This window comes from Salmo salar, chromosome 18 (genome assembly GCF_965601325.2).
Source record: "Salmo salar chromosome 18, fSalSal1, whole genome shotgun sequence".
NCBI lineage: Eukaryota > Metazoa > Chordata > Actinopteri > Salmoniformes > Salmonidae > Salmo > Salmo salar.
The window spans coordinates 12,864,511-12,887,062 of record NC_138308.1 but is presented as its reverse complement, the minus strand read 5'-3'; the positions used below and the strand labels follow the sequence as shown (position 1 = coordinate 12,887,062).

Genomic DNA, 22,552 nt, shown 5'->3' with positions numbered 1-22,552 from the left:
AATCCTCTTGTGTTGTTCTCTCCCCTCCCCCGTGTGTCCCAGGTGGTACGCTCTGGATGCAGAGACCAGAGACCTGGTGGCCATTCACACAGACGGCAACGAGCAGCTGTCAGTCATGCGCTTCTCCGTAGGTGGGTGGAGCTGGTCTTACATCCTATCCAAACTGTAGCATTGGATTTGGGAGGATAATAGAACGCGGTGGATCATTTACCCACAATCCTGTTCACTCCCTCCTCAGATGGCACCCTGCTGGCAGTGGGATCACATGACAACTTCATTTACCTCCACACCGTGTCGGAGAAAGGCCGCAAGTACACCAGATGCGGGAAGTGCATTGTGAGTACAGCACCATTTGCGTGTGTGCGTGTGTGTGTGTCTCTGTGTGTGTGTGCCTATATGCATGTGTGAAGATAATTTTCCTCAAAGAGACTCTGTCTTTGTCTACTGACTGTATATTTGACCTCCTCAGTGAACCTGTGATGACAGGAAATGGAGTAGTTCAGTACCCAGCATGGAAGAGGCCTTTAGCTTAGAAATATAGCCACAGTAAAGGCATTTCATCAAAGTGAGTTATGCAGACTGCTGTGGTGTGTTGAATGACGTGTGTGTGTGTGTGTGTGTGTGTGTGTGTGTGTGTGTGTGTGTGTGTGTGTGTGTGTGTGTGTGTGTGTGTGTGTGTGTGTGTGTTTGGGGGGGCCCTGGGGAGTGCTGTCTCCCTGCAGCTGGAGAGATGGATTTGATCAGTGCTTTCACAGTGTATTAATCACAGGAAAAGCAACAGGAGAGAAAACCGAGAGGGAGAGAGAGTATGAATTATTAACACATTTTGTATTGCCTTGGCACCGTCGGGTTGCTCCTTTTATGCCAGCGAAGCTCGTTTTAATTGACTTGAATTGTTTTGAAGTGCGAGCGAGAAAGAGCGAGACATACACAGAGAGAAAGACGCGACCCCCAGCAGGGTAGAGGTGGCTGTATACAGAGGGTGATCAGTACGCTGTGCTGGGACTCCAGTAGGTCAACTCTACAGCGGTCTGGAGACCCACAGGGCCCGTGTGAATCACTCCACTGTTGTTTTACACCTCCTCTAGCCTCCGCTTGGCTGCTGCTCAGTCTGCGACCTCTCTATTTCTCTTTCAATGTGGTCTCCCTCCCTCTCTCCTCTCTCTTTCTCTGTATGTAGTGTCTCTCACTCGTGGCTCCCGCCTCTCTCGCGCTCTTTCTCCCCCGTTTCACTCTTCTCCCTCTCTTTCATGTCCCCGTTATTCATGTAGTCTCTCTTTTCGTCCGTCTCTCTCTCTCTCTCTCTCTCTCTCTCTCTCTCTCCCCCTCTCCATGCCTGTGGAGTTCTGGTCATCTGTGCGTTGGATGCCAATGGCCAGGACCACGGTGCTCAGGTTGTGGTCACGGTCATTGCTTCTGGTGCTTGACCACTATGGTCTTGGTACCCTATTGTGGGACGTAACGTTACCAATGTTAACCCCCAGGCAACTTACCGTACATAGCCTGGCAGCCACAGCAGAGCATGCGGCAGTATAGCGCTTTGGGTTGGGTAGTTTAATAACAGATCAGAGATCAGGAGCACAGCAGTTACATTTTAGATTTTTGAAAAACAAGCTTGGGGTTGCATGAGAGAGCATTAAAGCCAGATTCTCATTTGGTACGGTTCAAAGGCTCAGGGCTCCAGAGGGAATAAAGACATTGTGGGAAGGTTGGTTTGAGGTTTTATTGGCGTTGCCAGAGGACCGGGCCCCTGTCTGTAACCACAGCTCCACAGCAAAGCAGCGAGACAAGCAGATATACAGTATAAGTATATGCAGTTATTTGTAGGGATTTCTAGGGACACATGCAAATATGTATACGAGTCCTCTAGTTCAGATAAGGAAGTGCCTAGGATTGCATGTATAATTAGGGAAATGCATCAAGACAGAAATACATCTACTCTGTGTGTGTGTGTGTGTGTGTGTGTGTGTGTGTGTGTGTGTGTGTGTGTGTGTGTGTGTGTGTGTGTGTGTGTGTGTGTGTGTGTGTGTGTGTGTGTGTGTGTGTGTGTGTGTGTTTCGGTCAGTATGGGATTCAGATTTGTATGCGTTTGTGTGAGAAAGTGAGCTCAGCAGCTGTGGAGTGACTAGCCTTAACTTGGCAGGATGTCAGAGACGTGTGTGTGTGTGTATGACTCCATGTTGTGTGTATGATATGATTCCATGTGTGTATGGGTCTGTGTGTTGGATGGAAGCCTGCAGACCTGAAGGAAATCAAACAACGTGCCAAGATAGGCAAACAGAGATTCCCTCCCTGACTCTGAGTGTGGGGGGAGGACAGCCGCACACAGTGTCTCCTCCAATGGGCTGTGATGGAAGACTGGAGCTCGCTCCCAGGATAGTGCACTTAACCGCTGCGTGGGCTAGTTTTAATAAAGGCAAACAATCTCCTCTGAAACGATTAGCAAAACGAAGCTAGCCCGCGCTGCGCATGCTGTACCTGTCTCTAGCTCCATGAATGTACCGTGAACTGTTTCAATCTCTCCTCCTAAAATCACCTACCCAGCCTTCTGTGTGGTTTAACAGGGACATTCCAGCTACATCACACATCTTGACTGGTCCCCCGACAACAAGTTCATCATGTCCAACTCAGGAGACTACGAGATCCTCTACTGTGCGTAAAACACACCTTCGAATGAGTGTCATGCCTTAGTAAGGTTGCAGCAGCAGCTTCATTGATGGAGCATGGTGCTAAATTAGTGATCCACGAAGGGATGTTTAGCAATCAGACAAATGATTATTTTTCCCATGAACTTTTTCTTAAACAGCCTACGTAATAGCCAACGCTGCTGTTGTGAAGATTTCCCTTAACCTATGCCCTGGTTCTATCCTCTTTGCAGGGGACATTCCAAACGGCTGCAAGTACATCCGTAACCGCTCAGAGTGTAAGGACATCGACTGGACCACCTATACCTGTGTGCTGGGCTACCATGTCTTCGGTCAGTATCTACTTGGGCAATAGGGATATGGCAGGAATGCTTTGGCTCTGTTCGTGGCTGTGCTATGCCGGATCTGTGTAGACTGTGTGTTTTTATTTTCACTGCTGTGGGTGGATAAAGCCTCTGTGGCTGTGAGACCTGCTACTGAACAGAAAGTGTGGTTTGGGACTCGCCCTACGCACTTTTGACTTTCTGCTTTTCCCTATTTTTTTTCTTCTTCATCCTGTCTTCCTCTGCTCTCTTTCTCAATCTGTTTCAAAAAAAAAAAAAAAAGTATCCGTATTACGCAAGTTTGTAACGGCGCATAGCAGCAAACGCGTGTCCTTTCCGTTTGAACTCTGCTACCAGAATTCACCCTGCTCTGTTTCACTACAGGTTTTGTCCCACTGCAGTACGGCGCGTCGCAGTGCTTCCCCACATCTTTCCCTAGCTCCGTCTTTATTTGTCTGCCTCCCTCCCTCTTTCTTTTTCTCTCTCTCTGTCCATCTCTTTCTATCGCTCCCCGCCCCTTTCTTCTCTCATTGTCTCGGGAGGGACAGTCCCAGCAAAAAAATAGAGCCCGACACCAGCCCCCCCCCGACTCCACATATTTTAGTTCTTTAGGAGGCTGGAAAAATAGTTATCTCTCAACTGTCAGATTCCTCAGTTCTCAGCCAGTAGATTGTCCCTCGCTTATGCTGGAACTGATAAGACCCCTGAGAATAGAGATTGCATATGTGTGTAAAGGGATCACTATTCATTTCTATGTACCTGTATCTCCCTGTGAGAGGGAGAAGGTAAGATGGGGAGTGTTTACTGTGCACGTTAGTGTGGATGAAGGCCCCTATAGTGTTGGTCTGCCCCCTGGTGGTGTGCTTTTCACATGGCTTCACGTACTTGAACATGTGGATAGGACACTAAATCAAATCCGATCAAATTGGTTGTGTACACACATTTTGCAGATGTTATCGCGGGTGTTGTGAAATCTTTATGTTCCTCCCAACAGTGCGGTAATACCTAACAATACACGCAAATCCCCGAAAATGTAAGAAAGGAAATAAGAAATATACAGATATTAGAATGAGCAATGTCAAAGTCCTGAATATAAATGTGTATGATGGTGTGTATAGACAGTAGGGACAGTACATGAATAGAAAATCTGTGTACAGCAGTAGTTATATACGATAACACTTGCCTAGAATACAGTATCTACATATAAAGTGGGTCAAACAGTATGTAAACATGATTAACGTGACCAGTGTTCAATGACTATGTACATATCTCTAAGGTGCAGGGTAGAGTACCAGTTGATAGCTGGCTAGTAACAGAGGCTAAAGTTCAGGGCAGGTTTCACTGCTACGATAGCGGGTCAAAACAACCCGTGTGTGTGTCTTCCAGGAGTGTGGCCTGAGGGTTCCGATGGTACAGACATCAACGCCCTGATCAGGTCCCACAACAGGAAGGTGATCGCTCTGGCTGATGACTTCTGCAAAGTGCACCTCTTCCAGTACCCCTGCGCAAGACCCAAGGTAAGCCGGGCCCTGGCCCCTAAGCACCAGCAGAGTCCCCTTACTACTCAACAGTACTGTCCCGGTATACATCAGTGGAGGCTGCTGAGGGGAGGATGGCTCATTATAATGGCTGGAACGGAGCGAATGGCGTGGCATCAAATAATGGAAACCATGTGTTTGATGTCATTTATTCCATTCCACTCCAGCCATTACGACAAGGCCGTTCTCCTCAATTAAGGTGCCACCAACCTCCTGTGGTATACATACTGTATGTAGTATTGCCTACTGTAATATTGGCTTCAAATCCTAATATAATGTGCTCACATGGCTCCTTCCTCCGCAGGCACCTAGCCACAAATACAGCGCCCACAGCAGTCACGTGACCAATGTGACCTTCATGCACAACGACAGTCACCTGGTGTCCACGGGCGGGAAGGATACCAGTGTCATGCAGTGGCGTCTGGTGGAGAAGACCCCCTCATTGGTCCCCAGTGACTCCTCCCTCTCTCTAGGGGAGGGGCTCCTACATAACTCCATCCTCCGTGCCGCCATCCCAGCGGTGCCTCTGACGCCCACCCCCACCAAGCCGGCCGCGACGCCAACCCCTACCCCGCCCACCGTCCTCGACCTGACCTCTGACCCCACAGCGGCGCACTGCGGGGGAGTGGCTCTTGTCACACCTCCCCCCACACCAACCTCCCCCACGACCAACGGACGGCAGGAGAGCTCCCCCGAAACCCCTCCCCCCGCCGAGCTAACCCCGCCCCCCTCTGACAGCACGCTGAGCCTCAAGGACAGCCTGGACCCCAGCGACGACACGGCCACGCCTAGCGACGAGGGCCGCCCTTTCACCCCACCCTCGTGAAGAGCCTCAGTTGTGACGCAGCCCAGCTCTCACACCTGCTCAGCGCTCCCCCCTGGAGGCGCCTCGATGTCGCTGCGTCTCTCAGGAGGGTTCCATCTCTGTTCAGGTCTCTTTTTGTTTTCAGTTTTAGTTTTATCTTCATGCTCTTCTTTTTGTTTCTTTTTGATGTCTGCGTTATTTGGAGAAGGATGGAGGGTGTACGTGAGACAAGGCAGTGATATTAGTGGTTTATGTTGTTTTAAAGATGATCACCCGACGTTGTGAGAGTGTGAGGAGAGAATGCTGTGGTTGTTCTGGTTCATACGGTTAAGTCGTGTCTGCTAATGCTCACTCCTCAGTCCAGCCCTTATTCAATATTGATCACATGTCTAAGCTATGTTGCCATAGAAACGTATACTCATCTAATCCTTACTCGAGAATGCAACAACCTGCAATAACACACCATAGCATCATTTGCGACCACATACAACCAGTAATATACCATCACATATACCATCACATACAGCTGATGAAAACATACTCCATCACTCTGGGCTTTCAAACAGGTGTGTGTGTGTGCGCGCGCGTGTTTAACTATACTTCTGGGGACCAGAAGTCCTCACAAGACTAGTAAACAAACAAATATTTGAACAACTGTTGATCCCCACAAAGTCAAATGCTATTTCTAGGGGGTTAAGGTTAGAATTAGTGTCTGGGTTAGAATTAGGTTTAGGGTTAGCAGCTAGGGTTAGCAGCTAGGGTTAGGTTTTTGGGTAAGAGTACAGGTTAGGGGTTAAGGAAAATTGGATTTTGAATGGGACTGAATTGTATGTCCCCCACAAGGTTAGCTGCGCAAGACGTGTGTGTGTGTGTGTGTGTGTGTGTGTGTGTGTGTGTGTGTGTGTGTGTAAGGGCTGACATGCATGCAGACTGCCTTTCCATGGCAATAAGCTGTTCTCTCTAGCAGAGTCCCTGCAGGAAACTCATCCATCCAGCCTCGTAGTGGCCAGAAAGGTTAAAAATGAGCCATAGGATATCCTGTGACCATGGACACAATGACCACACTGAACCACCAGCCACCAGTGCCCAGCAGACTCTCACCTGCTCGCCCTACAATAACATGCTACCATTTTTTCCTGTTTATTTTTATTTCCCTTTTGGATTTATACCTTTTAAAATCTTATCCTGGGGACTGTTCCTTCTCTGCTGGAATGGACTGAGATGTATTTAAGAAGAAAAAAAGATTTGAAAAAAAAAAGTCTTAAAAGTCTGCGAACCGCCGTTTTCTACATTTGTGTCATTCCGGCTCATCGCCCCCCCCCCCCCCCCCTTTCTGCAGAAATCAGGACTGGATCACTCTCACAGGAATACACAGCCAGCAGAGGGAGGGAGAGAGCCCCCTCTGTGTTTTTCTACACAGCCCTCTCTGTCTCCCTTCGGTGGGAATGCGCTGGTACATTTAGAGAGAGAGGGAGACTCTTCTGTTTGTCGCCTGGAAGTAGAGGATAGAGAATTGAGAGATTGCGTTTTAATTGTCCGTCCGTGACTAGGGAGAGAAAGTGGAGGCTTTCTATAGCAAGGAAGACTGAAGGACGATAGAAGGGATATGCATACCCATGACTAAGGCCTATGTGGCAATGCACAGTAAAGATTTTGATAGTAAGTACAGTCATTTTCCAGGTTTGTCATTATCAGAAGGAAGCGGGAGGACTTTGTAAAAAGGTATGTGGTGTAGAACGGTGTAGTTGTAGTGAACATGGGACTGACTGTGAAAGGTAAAGTGCATGTCGGTAATGGTGTACTAAAGTCGGTAATGTGGCATTGACAGGGTTGCAGTGAAGAGGTAGAGACGTTATCAATCGTAGTGAAAGACTGCATGAGGGCATGGTTGTGTCGATGTTATGCCGATGTTATTCTAGCGTTGCCCTCAAATATGTAGACTTCCAGCTGGCCCACAAAGAACCTCTTTCTCTTTTTATATTATGAGCATTTTCAGATTTCTTTTGTTTTTGCAAATCAACTGTTTTTTTTCCTTCTTGGGAATGCTTTTCTATAGGTCGATTTTCTCTGTAGTTGGTCCTGTAGTTTGTTTCCCCCTGTGGTTCTGTGGTTGTAGTGAACATGGGATTTCCTTCCCAGAATGCTGAGTGCATGGAACGTGAACACGCTTTTTGAACCTCGTTCAATTACAGGTGTCAATCTATAAACTAACTCGTACCTTACGATATCTGGAGTCTTTCCGGAACGCTACAAAGCAGTTTTCCCAGGGGGGGGGGCATGTGGTCTTGCTAGATCTTCCCCTCCCATACTCATTCATTTTGTACTTTCAGGTGTGGCTACTTTATGTATATAATGGTATGCCTGTGTGTATATATCTGGTCTCTTCATCTTGAGATATAGATAGATCCTCTGAACCGTTTTTCATTGCTTTCTTTTACCACTAGGGGGCACACTCCTCCAGCTCATCCACAGGCCAAGCACGTACAATACAGTGTGAAATAATGTCTCTCTCGAGTCCGCATAATGTGCTCTTCTTACCATGACAGGTTGTTATGGTGGGGACAGTGAACTGGCTTTCCGGGGGGTGTCGCTCCTCTTGTTTTTACAGTGTATTCATGGCCAATCACCTCGCCCTTGTAGACTTGGTTAGTGGTCTACCAATCGGGGGGCCTACAGCCGTTATGTACTTTGAATGTTGCTCTGACGAATGGCCTTGACATAATGTCCACGTTGAGAGGGGTTCGGGGGTGGGGGTTCGGTAGGTTTTGCCTGTGTTGGTTAAAGGGAGGGGAAATGTTTTTTTTGAAGATAGGGAGGATTAGTAAGGTGTGGAGGGTTTGGACACCAGGGCATCCCGTGTACTGGGCCCTGACAAGGATCTAAGGATTTTGAGAGGTAGAGGGCCATTATTTCTATTCAACCATCTTTTTAGAGGAAGTTTTTCTGAAGGGCTTGTATAGAACCATGTTTTTTGAGTTAGATGGCTAGTATCCAAAAGACACAAAGGGAAAAAAGGGGAAGGAGAGAAGTGAGTTGAAAACACAAAGCTCCTTGACTGGTCTGAAACCTCAGCCTTGTGAATGAATGTCTAAGTGTCCTGGGGGGGGGGGGGGGGGGATGGGGGAGGTAGGGACACCGTGGTTGGAATGGGGGAGGGCATAAAGGAGCGCGGGGGGGGGGGGGGGGGACACAGACATGTACAACCTTTTGTGATATTCAAAATAAACATGGTTGTGACCATCCACGATGACGGGGATACTGATGAAATGTTGAAATGATTTGATGGTGATGAGATACTGTATGAATGACGACAAAAAAACAAAAAAAAACATGTTTCACGTGACAATGTTTGAGACGCTCTGTCTCTAGAAAAATACTGAAGATTTAAAAAAAAAAAAATGCAAATAAACATTTTAAAACAGAGAGACGCTTTTATGTTTGAGTATTTCCACTGATCTATGTGTTGATCTTGGTGTGAATGTTTTGTGGTATGAAAGGGTTCGCTTCAATACATAATTTCAGTTTACATTGAGTCACTGTTGTGTTTTCAGGAACATTGAGTTGTTGTCGGAGCGTGACAAAGTCCACCTTTTAATCCTTCCTCAAACATCTCTATGTCCCTGAAACAGGCTCAGGGACATAGATGTTTGAGGAAGGATTAAATGTGGACTTTGTCAAGCTCTGACGACAAGTCACTGATCCTGAAAACCAAACTGTGACGAGATTGACACAAAACAATCTGAATCCTCTGATACCTGACCTGCTGACTGTGTATGTGGGCACGCACGCATGCGTCCATGTGTATGTCTATGTCTGTATAGTGGAGAGGTTATTCATTTCACGGTCTTCCCTAGTCAATTCTGGATGTTTCAGTCTCTAGTTGGGTCCGTTAAGTGGACAGTTCTCTGGCTGTGGTATTAGACTCTGTGGGTAAACAGTAGACAGAGTTCTCTGGCTGTGGTATTAGACTCTGTGGGTAAACAGTGGACAGAGTTCTCTGGCTGTGGTATTATACTCTGTGGGTAAACAGTGGACAGTTCTCTGGCTGTGGTATTAGACTCTGTGGGTAAACAGTGGACAGAGTTCTCTGGCTGTGGTATTAGACTCTGTGGGTAAACAGTAGACAGAGTTCTCTGGCTGTGGTATTAGACTCTGTGGGTAAACAGTGGACAGTTCTCTGGCTGTGGTATTAGACTCTTTGGGTAAACAGTGGACAGAGTTCTCTGGCTGTGGTATTAGACTCTGTGGGTAAACAGTGGACAGAGTTCTCTGGCTGTGGTATTAGACTCTGTGGGTAAACAGTGGACAGTTCTCTGGCTGTGGTATTAGACTCTTTGGGTAAACAGTGGACAGAGTTCTCTGGCTGTGGTATTAGACTCTGTGGGTAAACAGTGGACAGAGTTCTCTGGCTGTGGTATTAGACTCTGTGGGTAAACAGTGGACAGAGTTCTCTGGCTGTGGTATTAGACTCTGTGGGTAAACAGTGGACAGTTCTCTGGCTGTGGTATTAGACTCTGTGGGTAAACAGTAGACAGAGTTCTCTGGCTGTGGTATTAGACTCTGTGGGTAAACAGTGGACAGAGTTCTCTGGCTGTGGTATTAGACTCTGTGGGTAAACAGTGGACAGAGTTCTCTGGCTGTGGTATTAGACTCTGTGGGTAAACAGTGGACAGAGTTCTCTGGCTGTGGTATTAAACTCTGTGGGTAAACAGTAGACAGAGTTCTCTGGCTGTGGTATTAGACTCTGTGGGTAAACAGTGGACAGAGTTCTCTGGCTGTGGTATTAGACTCTGTGGGTAAACAGTGGACAGAGTTCTCTGGCTGTGGTATTAGACTCTGTGGGTAAACAGTGGACAGTTCTCTGGCTGTGGTATTAGACTCTGTGGGTAAACAGTGGACAGAGTTCTCTGGCTGTGGTATTAGACTCTGTGGGTAAACAGTAGACAGAGTTCTCTGGCTGTGGTATTAGACTGTGGGTAAACAGTGGACAGTTCTCTGGCTGTGGTATTAGACTCTTTGGGTAAACAGTGGACAGAGTTCTCTGGCTGTGGTATTAGACTCTGTGGGTAAACAGTGGACAGAGTTCTCTGGCTGTGGTATTAGACTCTGTGGGTAAACAGTGGACAGAGTTCTCTGGCTGTGGTATTAGACTCTGTGGGTAAACAGTGGACAGAGTTCTCTGGCTGTGGTATTAGACTCTGTGGGTAAACAGTAGACAGAGTTCTCTGGCTGTGGTATTAGACTCTGTGGGTAAACAGTGGACAGAGTTCTCTGGCTGTGGTATTAGACTCTGTGGGTAAACAGTGGACAGAGTTCTCTGGCTGTGGTATTAGACTCTGTGGGTAAACAGTGGACAGTTCTCTGGCTGTGGTATTAGACTCTGTGGGTAAACAGTAGACAGAGTTCTCTGGCTGTGGTATTAGACTCTGTGGGTAAACAGTAGACAGAGTTCTCTGGCTGTGGTATTAGACTCTGTGGGTAAACAGTGGACAGTTCTCTGGCTGTGGTATTAGACTCTGTGGGTAAACAGTGGACAGAGTTCTCTGGCTGTGGTATTAGACTCTGTGGGTAAACAGTGGACAGAGTTCTCTGGCTGTGGTATTAGACTCTGTGGGTAAACAGTGGACAGAGTTCTCTGGCTGTGGTATTAGACTCTGTGGGTAAACAGTAGACAGAGTTCTCTGGCTGTGGTATTAGACTCTGTGGGTAAACAGTGGACAGAGTTCTCTGGCTGTGGTATTAGACTCTGTGGGTAAACAGTGGACAGAGTTCTCTGGCTGTGGTATTAGACTCTGTGGGTAAACAGTGGACAGTTCTCTGGCTGTGGTATTAGACTCTGTGGGTAAACAGTAGACAGAGTTCTCTGGCTGTGGTATTAGACTCTGTGGGTAAACAGTGGACAGAGTTCTCTGGCTGTGGTATTAGACTCTGTGGGTAAACCGAGGAGTGGTGTCGTTCTGATTCAGCAGATCTTGCTGACTGACTACCACACAGACTGCCAGGCACCACACACACAGGAGAAAATTCTGTCTGTCTGTACCGCTAAAGGGAAGGATGCAAGAGCGTCCCTATGAGCAGCGTGATTCAGCATGCCACATTTGAAAGAATAACTTGAGTAAAGTGACCCTGTGAGTCCTGCTTGAATAGTTCTGCATGCTTACAAAACACTGATGAAATGATGTATACTATAGCAGAATTTCAGACCCGAGATATGTTGTTAAAATTTCGTAAGACTTTATTTCATGTGACTTTACATCAAATTAAAGTAATTTTTCTCAAGTTATTTATACAACCGCATTCAATCACCAAGTGCTAAACAGCAAGTCACTGTCAGCTGATATCACAGATCCTCTCTCATCTGTCCTGCTCTTCTTCCTCTGCCTGTCCTGGGCCGTGGAGTTAGTGTCCCCTGGAATCAGTTCTAGGCATTGCAGCGGTTCTGATGGCAGCACTTCCAGCCTGTTCGAGAGCATAACTCCAGCCTAGCACAGCCCTTCTCCCCAGACTCTGTAGAGGAGGCACAACATATTAGGAGATGTAGTAGGATGAAGGTCTTTATCAGAAGATGTACTAGGATCAAGGATTTTATTATCACAAACTGTTTTATTCAATAAGACTTATTGTTAGGCTACGGATTTGATCACTTATGTTTTTTGTATCCCAGTTGAATAATTCATTATTGTGTCACTGATTTTGTTATGGTCAGAAGTCCATGATAATTGGATGTTGCCCTGTTGAAGGTCCAAACGTTGTGTTAACTGTTGTATTTTGCAATCCATCGTAATTATGGGCATATCTGATAGCCAATGTCATCTACCAATTGATCCAAAGAACCAGCCTTGCCAAGAACAAGTAATATTGCTCAGTCCTGGGCTGTCTGAAAACGTGACTAGCTGTCAAATCCTCGCTTCCGCCGTCCTCGTTTCTGAATTCGTCGCCTCCCTTTCGAAAGGTTATTGGTGAAGGAAGTCCAAGGGGTGGGCCCCTTTTTCTCCTCTCCTCCAATGAGCTCACGAGAGAGAGAGAGGGATGGACACGGCCCTTGTGTAGCGGGAGCCAAGTGAAGGACTATTGGTGGTGATACTCACTCCTGGTGTAGCAGGCCTGCTTTGTTTTGCTTGAGCACTGTAGGAGCTGGTTCCTCAGCATCAGGAAGTCCTCACCGTAACACTCAATGGTGTAGTCGGCTATGACAAGGGAAGGGAGAGGGAAGAGGGTCAGGGTTAGGTCTCATCAATGACTACGGTATGTTTAGGCTGGTTCACAGATCACCAGAGACAACCAACGTAATGGCATAATGATGTGGTCTGAGGAAGTACTTCAATCTCTTGCCAGCACGGTTATGAATGATGCAGAGCAGGAATTCAGATGTGCATGTGTGTACTGTACTTGCGTGTGTGTGAGCTGCTGTGTGTGTGTGTGTGTGTGTGTGTGTGTGTGTGTGTGTGTGTGTGTCTTTGGGTTATGTGTTAGACCTCAAAATACAGAAGAAAGGAGACCTAAGGGAGTGTAAAAGCTACCTCAGGATAATGTTGGACAACACCAGGAAACGTGTTCAATCACATCCTCCTATAGGATGGTGGTGGATGAAAAACATTAGGCTGGTTTGAGAAGTGCAGGGTTGGATAGGTTACTTTCTAAATGTTATCCGTTACAGTTACCTGTCCAAAATTGTAATCAGTAACATCACTTTTAGATTACCCAGACCCAGTAACGTAATCTGATTACATTAAGTTACTTTTAGATTACTTTCCCCTTAAGAGGCATTAGAAGAAGACAAAAATGTATGTTACCAATTGAACGACATCTACTGCAGGATAAATCTGTTCAAGTTTACATAGCTGGCCATATATGGATGTTAAATTTTACTTTATTGGTAATTTAGGCTTCTTCTAACCCATCACTTTCTACTACAGATAATAATATGATTAAATTATATCTTCACATTAAAAGCCAAAGTCAGAATTCCAGTCATTCCAATAAATGTTATATCTCTTGATCTTCAAGAATAGGACATGGAAATATGAATGTATAGATTAGCCTAATTGTCTTACCTGAGGATAACCTCAAAACTAAGGACTTATTAGCCAGCCCTACTCTGTTTATGATCTTGTTGTCATGGAGGACTGATTGGGCTCATTGATTCAAGTTGAAAAATAAATGCTGCGCTCATGGAATGGCATGTTTGAGCACTACTGAAAAGTGCTATTTACATGTGAAAAGTGAATGTCATATGCTACATTTGCTATAGGCCTATTGTTCACCTTTTTGTTGGTGACACTTTGATATCTTGACAATATGCAGCTGTTTAAAGGGCAAATCCACAGATAAGAGGCGGGGAAACCGTTTTGTTTTTTTGGTAAAGAGTGATGGGCCTGGAGAAATGTAACCACTCTCGGATTAACAGACAGAGCTATAGATGCAAGGACTGACCATCCATGATATCACAATTATTGTTTTAACCATGTTATGAGGCTATACAGTGTTTGTTTACATTTACAATGTTTACAAACAGAGAAAAACAAGCTTATATTTTGGGTTCTCATGGAGCGTGACAGTTGAACTAAGCTCATGAGACATAAATTATATTCTTCAAGAATCAATGGATATATATATCATATATAATTTAAGTCCAAAAATGGCTGAAGCAACTACAGATTGCCTTTTGAGTTTGTGTCCATTATATCTATGGATTATTGATGTTTACCAGCCTGAATTAGATTGGGGGAAAAAAGTGGGGCTTTCATTGCTCATAGGCTGGGATCCGCACTATGCATCTGTTGCAAGAGTGCATTTTTCACTGGCTGTCCACTGTTTTCAAAAACAATGATTGATAGGCAGCTTAAACTTCTTGAATTCAACTATTATTGGGTTCAAATACACATTTGAATTTGTGAACAGCCATCCTCAACAACCACAATCCGTAAGGCGCAAATAGCTAAATCAGAGAGTAGCAGTGTTATTCACAATCACATCAATGCGCTATGTAAATATCAATAATAAGTGATATCCGTATTGCCGTAGACTACACCACTGCTGTTATCCTTACCAAACGTTTATTCAAGTTGGATCATCTTTGGATGCCGACAGCAGTCGCACCATTGGAAGACATAGCTTGGATTTTGCCCTTTTCCCACGATCCATCAAGCACATTTGGTGTGTCATCATAGTGGTCTCTGACTTGTGGTCAGAGTCGCTCAGGTGGAACAAACTTAAATTTGCGCCTTTTTTCAATGCTTATTTGAATGTCCTTGAGAAAACAGAGAAGTCTCCGATTTTTTTTGCAAACATCTATTGTGAATGTAAAAGTAATCCTCAAAGTCATTATCTAGTTTTTCAAAAGTATCTGTAATCTAATTACAATATTTTTGCTGGTAATGTAACGGATTACAGATACCGTTTTTTTTGTAATCCCTTACATGTAACAGATTACTCCCCAACCCCGGAGAAGTGGTAGATCTTTCAGAGACCAAATTGCCAACCTCAGGATTATCATAAAACAACCCATAAATTGGAACTTTGAGAAAGCCTTTGAAATAGCTCCTCCGCTCTCTCCACTGACTTCCAGTTGAAGCTCGCATCCGCTACAAGACCATGGTGATTGCCTACGGAGCTGTGAAGGGAACGGCACCTCCATACCTTCAGGCTCTGATCAGGCCCTACACCCAAACAAGGGCACTGCGTTCATCCACCACTGGCCTGCTGGCCCCCCTACCTCTGAGGAAGCACAGTTCCCGCTCAGCCCAGTCAAAACTGTTTGCTGCTCTGGCACCCCAATGGTGGAACAAGCTCCCTCACGACGCCAGGACAGCGGAGTCAATCACCACCTTCCGGAGACACCTGAAACCCCACCTCTTTAAGGAATACCTAGGATAGGATAAAGTAATCCTTCTAACCCCCCCCCCCCCCCCTTAAAATATTTAGATGCACTATTGTAAAGTGGTTGTTCCACTGGATATCATAAGGTGAATGCACCATTTTGTAAGTCGCTCTGGATAAGAGCGTCTGCTAAATGACTTAAATGTAATGTAAATGTAAATAGATTGAAAGATGCCAGGGAAGCCTTCAAGAACACCTACCATGCAAAGTTTTTTACTGAAGAATTTGTCCGTTTTCTATGATTGTGTTTCGCTTTTCATGTATTGCTGTGAATAATAAAAGTGTATTTTAATGTGTATATGGATGTGTAGTTTGTCTATATTGTATTTTGATGTACTAAACAGGGCTCATCTGGAAAAGAGAACATTGGTCTTAGCATTTCTTATACTGTCAGAAAGATAAAAATATCACCTTTCTGGTAAAAATAGTAATAAATTGCTGAGGTGTAGTCACTTTTGAGGACACAATCTCAAGTACACTATACAAATACAAATATGAAAAATCATATTTTAAAATGTTCAATAAAAGTGTGAATAGGGATTGAAATGCTTTCTAAATATTGTATTAATTATAATGACTAACTATAAGATTGCACCTTATAACTGTAAAATAAATATGATCATACTTGGTGACAGTACAAAATTGGGACCATTTCATATAACTGACCACAGAGAGTTCTGCCCAACAAACTTTGTGCGACGCAGAGACGCCGTTCAAATGCCTGCTGCCTCGTTACAACTTCAGCTTTAAGCACAAAGTGATCGTCCCTCTGTGACCATGAGAAATTGGTCTTGTTTCAATTCGACGAAATGATTTGATATTCTTTCACGTTGAGAGCTCTAAATCCATCTGGTTTAGAGCGGAGCTGCGAGGTTCCCAGCCAGAGGAACTTGATCCTTTGTCTGGATCGGCCAGAAAGTGTGATATGTCGCTCCTTATGCAAAATGAGGTGTCAGATTTCACATACTGCATCTCAGCTGAGAGCTAAGAGCAGCATGGGAAGTGGGACAACCAAAGATAGCGCCGTTCACGGAGCGCCGTTCACGGAGCGCAACAATTGGGGTCGGAACCGGTCCAGAACCGCTCAAACTCCCCTAAATAGGGAACTTTACATCTAAGAGGTTTTAAAAAGTACAAACATTCACCAACCGATGCCTCTAAAGCTTACTTAGACAGATACCATCAGATACCATCAGCAACATTTGACTGTGGAAATCAAAAACAAGAACCTATTGAAGCACAAATGAAGAGGAGGAAGTGGTGCTGGTTAGGCAACACTCTAAGAAGAAATGTGCGTTGCGTGGATCAACAAACAGACTCTTACCTTTAGCCCACAAGTTAAACGCAAGAGAGAAAGGCCCGAGACCACCTTTATCTACTCCTCCACCCGCATCCTCACAGAGCAAGGCATTAAGATAGAGCGACTGACATGGCAACAATAACTCAAACAACTGGCTAAGGATAGAAAGGGTTGGAAGCAGTTTGTCTGTGAGATAGGTGTTGGAAGCAGTTTGTCTGTGAGATAGAAGGGGTTGGAAGCAGTTCGTTGATGACCTATGTTCGGCAAGGAACTCAACGCACTAAGTGAAGTAAGTAAGTGTGACTTACCTGTGCACAGAGGGAGCAGCAGAAGCAGGACCAGGTAGGCTCTCATTGTTGGTCTCAGTCGAAGACTTCTCTTAGCAATGGATAAATCTGAGGTTTAAAGTGTTGGAGGGGCAGAGAGCACCTCTGCTTTTATACTGTGTGATCAGACAGGAACACATACACCCACACAGTGACAGGCACGGCATACACTCAGTTTTGACAAGGGTGGATTTCAGGATTAAAGAATGGTGTCTAAAATGTCTTCCATATAAGGAAATGGTGTCTTATGTCATCACATGACTGTGGCATTATCAGTTGGAGTCTTGGAACACTCAAATAAGACTTCACCTATGTTTGCTGACCAAGCTCATTGTTGACAAGAAACACTTTATTAATAATGTTCATGAATAAACAATAAACCATTCATAAGGTATGAATAAATGTTATTCATAATCATAAAAGTATTTCCTTGTTGTAGTTATACACATTAATGAGCATGATAATTCATAAGCATTTAGAACCAGTCATACAGAAAATTAACACTAATGTTGAGTAATGATCACCATTTCTGTTTAATTTCTGTTGTCGTTGACAAACACAGGAAGAAAATATGACGTGTGTGAGGGATCAGCCGGATCAAGTGGTCCGACTGCGCTCTCTCCTGGAGGTGGGCCACAGTACAGCCACTACTGATGAGCTCACCTGGGGCCAGTTGACTGATTATTGTTTGTGCTCTCTTAAGGGCCTGACTGAAGGGGCAGAGGGGGGGGGGGGGGGGGGGGGGGAGTTGAAAGAAGAACTCCCAATACAGTTTCCTTCTTTTTGTTGAAGTCACGTCTCTGCGTCTCATTTCGTGCTGTCCCGCCTAGGATTTCGTCAGTGAATAGGTACGGCCTTTCACAGATGTTATATAGGATAAGAATTGTTCATTTCACATATACCCCAAAAATGTACATCCATATAGAAAATATACATCCATTGTGTTAATAATAGATAGTGAAACATGTGGATGCATTAGCAATGTCTCCTCTAAAAAATACATATTGTAATCTACAAAACTTTATCACCAACATCATGAACCAATGACACTTTGGCAGGGCATATCTTTAGTGGCTCAGCATTGCGGCCGCTGTCACTCACACAGGGACAGAGGTAGGGCAACAATGGCTCTTTAAACTTGTCCCTGAATGTATAGATGAGTGACATGTCAGTGGGGTCATAGAAAGTCACCTCTCCCGCGTCATAGTCCAGACACACTCTGACCCTTCTGGGCCTCCTCTTCAGAGTGAGACGGGTCCAGGGCATGGTGCAGGCGCTGTACTGGCCGCCGTCCCTCAGGGACAGGGCCCAGAACCCGTGGACAGGGTTCACACTCAGGACCCCTTTCCTACGCACACTCTCTCTCAGGACCCCCAGGTCCCATCTGGTCTTACCCGCCACCTCCACCTCTTGTGGTGGATATTATAAAATAAGGATTTGGACATGTCTTCATAGTTTCTGTTCTTAGACAGAACACAGGTGCAGCTGGTTTGCTGCACAGGATGATACTCCCAAGAACAGGAGATTATAATAGGACAGTTTGACAAGGTTAGTCACATCCTCGGTTATGTGGACACATACAATTAAAATGTCCCTTTACACTCCTCCCTGTTGTTAATTCCTTAACAATAATTTTTTTAAATGTAAATGTAGCAATTCTTCCATGTAAATCTCATCCTTTGTGAAACTGAGTTTAAAACCTTCAACCCTTCACACATCATGTACAGTTCCAACTTGCCCGTTTCTGCTAAGGATTAGGTAAAACAAAGACAGCAAAGTGCGTCCTTTCTCAGCAAAGCAATTGCTCTCAGAGTGTGTTTGCTTAGGAGAGAACACCTGGCCACCGCAGAGTCTGGATGTTCAGCCAATATTCCACTCCCACTGAGACAAACCTCTGTCTACAACAAGCGCATTTGTAAGTGTGCAACAGGTCAAACATTACTGTCTTCAGCATTAAAGGGTAGCTCAGCTGAGCACATAAACCATGTTTTGGTCCCCCAGGTAAATAGGGGTAAGCAGTGTGGTCCCCCAGGTAGGTAAATAGGGGTAAGCAGTATGGTCCCCCAGGTAAATAGGGGTAATCAGTGTGGTCCCCCAGGTAAATAGGGGTAAGCAGTATGGTCCCCCAGGTAAATAGGGGTAAGCAGCATGGTCCCCCAGGTAAATAGGGGTAAGCAGTATGGTCCCCCAGGTAAATAGGGGTAATCAGTGTGGTCCCCCAAGTAAATGGGGTAAGCAGTGTGGTCCCCCAAGTAAATGGGGTAATCAGTGTAGTCCCCCAGGTAAATAGAGGTAAGCAGTGTGGTCCTCCAGGTAAATAGGGGTAAGCAGTATGGTCCCCCAGGTAAATAGGGGTAAGCAGTGTGGTCCACCAGGTAAATAGGGGTAAGCTGTATGGTCCCCCAGGTAAATAAGGGTAAGCAGTATGGTCCCCCAGGTAAATAGGGGTAATCAGTGTGGTCCCCCAGGTAAATAGGGGTAATCAGTGTAGTCCCCCAGGTAAATAGAGGTAAGCAGTGTGGTCCCCCAGGTAAATAGGGGTAAGCAGTATGGTCCCCCAGGTAAATAGGGGTAAGCAGTGTGGTCCACCAGGTAAATAGGGGTAAGCAGTATGGTCCCCCAGGTAAATAGGGGTAAGCAGTATGGTACCCCAGGTAAATAGGGGTAAGCAGTATGGTACCCCAGGTAAATAGGGGTAAGCAGTATGGTCCCCCAGGTAAATAGGGGTAAGCAGTATGGTACCCCAGGTAAATAGGGGTAAGCAGTGTGGTCCCCCAGGTAAATAGGGGTAAGCAGTGTGGTCCCCCAGGTAAATAGGGATAAGCAGTATGGTCCCCCAGGTAAATAGGGGTAAGCAGTATTGTCCCCCAGGTAAATACCGATCCCGTAGAGGTGAACCAAAATCTACAATAACATGCCATTCCTCGCAGTGGCTTGCACATCTGAGCAATCTTATTGCAGGTGCATGGCAACAGTTGAAACAGGATGAAGGAAAAAAGGAAACCGCACACTGTTCTTGATAGTATCACTGATATTTAATAAGCTTACGTATCGGCCTAACGGCCTTCGTCAGAGCTTTTGTGAATTTTCTGAAAACAGCACCTCTATGTAGACCTAGCCCCATCCACATCCGTTCCACGTATGGAAAGGAGTTGGAGGCAAAGGAAAAATAAATAAGTGCTACCAAACATAACAATATGCATTTCACAAATATTACAAAAGTGTATAGACAAGACGCACCGAACACGTCCATAAAATCACAACGAGGGCATAGCAAGTTTTCATTAATCATTGGGTACATCATACGAAAAAACAAAGTAATCTTAAATAGGAACATATTTTAAATTCACAACATAACATACATAGGCATTTCATCATTAAGTCCTTTAGGAAATAATGTCTGGAGGGTGAAAATCCAAAAACATTCTCTTTTGCTCAGAGTATTATTAATATCACCTCCCCTGTCTGATATCTTGACTTTCTCTATACCACAAAATCTAAAGGTAGAAATGTCATGCTTTCGGTCATTAAAATGTACTGCGACTGGATAATCCCTGTCGTTTCTCCTGATTTAACTTTTATGTTCACTAATTCTCTGTTTGAGAGAGCGGGAGGTTTTACCGACATAGCAGAGCCCACATGGACATTTAATAATGTAAATAACATGGGTGGTGGTGCACGTGATGATATCGTTAATTTGAAACCGTTTTCCTGTGTGTGGGTGGCAGAAATATTCACACTTCATCATATTGTTGCACTGTGCGCATCCTCTACATTTATAGCTACCATTTGGTAGAGGGCGTAAAAGAGCCTGGCTGATTTTCTTTCGTGGCTGGCAGTTGGCATGAACCAATTTATCGCGTAAATTGCGACCTCTCCTATACACAATGAGTGGTGGATTCTTAAATTCAGCCGGCAAAGCTGGGTCCGATGATAAAATATGCCAATGTTTCTTAACCACACCTCCCACTTTTCGCGAATTCAAAGTATATGTGGTTGTGAACATAACGGACTGTTCTTTTGCTTTAGCTTGTCTTTTTTGTAACAATTCATCTCGTGTTTTTCCCAATGCCAAATGAAGAGCTTCATCCACACATTGTGGCGAATAGCCTCTTCTTAGAAACCTAGTGCGCATCTCCGCTGCTTTTTCTAGATAATCATCATTGGAGTAGCATATACGGCGCAGTCTGAAAAACTGGCTTCTAGGAAGTCCTCTTTTTAATGGCTCAGGGTGGAAGCTGTCCCCCTGTAGTAGAGTATTTCTGTCTGTTTCTTTTCGATACAGAGTTGTAAACAGGGTTCCATTTGATTTCTCAATCCACATATCGAGGTAATGAACATGTTGAGTGTCACTTTCAATAGTACATTTGAGATTGGGATCCATGTCATTGAGTAGTGCCATAAAATCTGACAGCTCTTGTTCAGTTCCTTCCCATATGCAAAAAATGTCGTCAATATATCGATACCACTTCAGGATTTTATTCAAAAATGGATTTTCGTTTTTGTTAATGACAAAACGTTCTTCAAATAGACCCACATAAAGGTTAGCATAGCTCGGAGCGAATGTGGAGCCGATCGACGTTCCATTCGTTTGGAGGTAGTATTCATCATCAAACCTAAAATAGTTATACTTCAAAACATATTCTGCCAGCTCTAAAATAAAGTTTGTTGGTGGATATTCATTAGTATCTCTGTCTCCCAAATAGTGAGCTAGTGCTGCCAGCCCCCCCGCATGGGGAATGCTGGTATATAGACTCTCGACATCTAATGTGACCAGAATACAGTCTTCTTTCAAACCCATTATTGGTGAGATCTTGTTTATGAAGTCTATAGAGTCTTTTACATATGATGGCAATGCTTGCACATGAGTTTTAATAAAAGCGTCTACAAAGTTCGACAATGGCTCTAGCATTGAGCCTATTCCTGCAACCACTGGTCTGCCTGGATAATTGCCTTGTTGTGTTTTAGGTTTGTGTAATTTCGGTAAAATGTAAAGGCATGGATGTATGGCACATTTGCAGCAAAGATATTCATATTCAGGTTTTGAGATAAGGTGGTTTAATAGGGCTTGCTCCAAACTAGAGCATATATCCCTTTGGAACACCTGTGTGGGATCAACACTTAGTTTTCTATAGAAACGTTCATTACTGAGTTGTCTCTGAATTTCTTCTTTATATTTTTCATAGTCTAAAACAACCACAGCACCCCCCTTGTCTGCAGGTTTAATAACCAACGATGAATCTTTCATTAATTCATTAAGTGCCTGTTCTTCTGTTCTAGTGAGATTTTTCTGAATGTGGTTTGTTTGTCTCGTATACACTGACATGGCTTCTTGTTCGACTAACCTACAATAGGTATTAATCGAAGAGTTGTTAACTATGGGACAGAATTTGCTTTTGGGCTTAAAATGTGTGCCAGTTCGTTGATGTGTTTCTTGGCCCGAAACAGTGTTTTGTGAAAACACATGCTTAAGTTTAATCTTACGGAAGAATTTGAACAGATCTACTTTCGTATCAAATGGTTTATCTGTACATGTAGGTACAAAAGAGAGACCCTTAGATAAGACTGAGACTTGAGCGTCAGTAATGTCTTTTGTGGAGAGGTTAATTACCGCGTCCTGCTGTAGCTCCGTGTCCACGGCCTGTGATCCTGGTCTCCTCTTCGACCGCTTGCCTCTCCTACATCGTTTATTTTCTTTCGTAGAGCAGTATGGTCCCCCAGGTAAATAGGGCTAAG

The 22,552-nt window shown here is 44.7% G+C and overlaps 2 protein-coding genes across 5 annotated transcripts in view; one reads left to right on the top strand and one right to left on the bottom strand.

Moving 5' to 3' along the window:
• Nucleotides 1-8,734, top strand: part of eml4 (EMAP like 4) — a 113,074-nt gene extending 104,340 nt beyond the window's left edge. For all 4 annotated transcript variants that reach the window (XM_014154117.3, XM_014154118.3, XM_014154116.3 and 1 more), the window contains 6 exons: nt 43-131; nt 239-336; nt 2,565-2,652; nt 2,879-2,977; nt 4,355-4,485; nt 4,811-8,734. In XM_014154117.3, the coding sequence (XP_014009592.1) occupies nt 43-131; nt 239-336; nt 2,565-2,652; nt 2,879-2,977; nt 4,355-4,485; nt 4,811-5,332 (1,027 nt within the window). In that variant the 3' untranslated portion in view covers nt 5,333-8,734. The remainder of the gene's footprint in view (nt 1-42; nt 132-238; nt 337-2,564; nt 2,653-2,878; nt 2,978-4,354; nt 4,486-4,810) is intronic.
• A 2,791-nt stretch (nt 8,735-11,525) lies between these two features.
• On the bottom strand, nt 11,526-17,050 carry LOC106576749 (uncharacterized). The gene is made up of 3 exons (XM_045700755.2): nt 16,799-17,050; nt 12,400-12,498; nt 11,526-11,818 (listed from the first exon to the last, which is right to left on the bottom strand). The coding sequence occupies exons 1-3, from the start codon at nt 16,842-16,844 to the stop codon at nt 11,733-11,735; spliced, it is 231 nt and encodes a 76-aa protein (XP_045556711.1). The 5' UTR covers nt 16,845-17,050; the 3' UTR covers nt 11,526-11,732.
• Nucleotides 17,051-22,552: the final 5,502 nt, after the last annotated feature.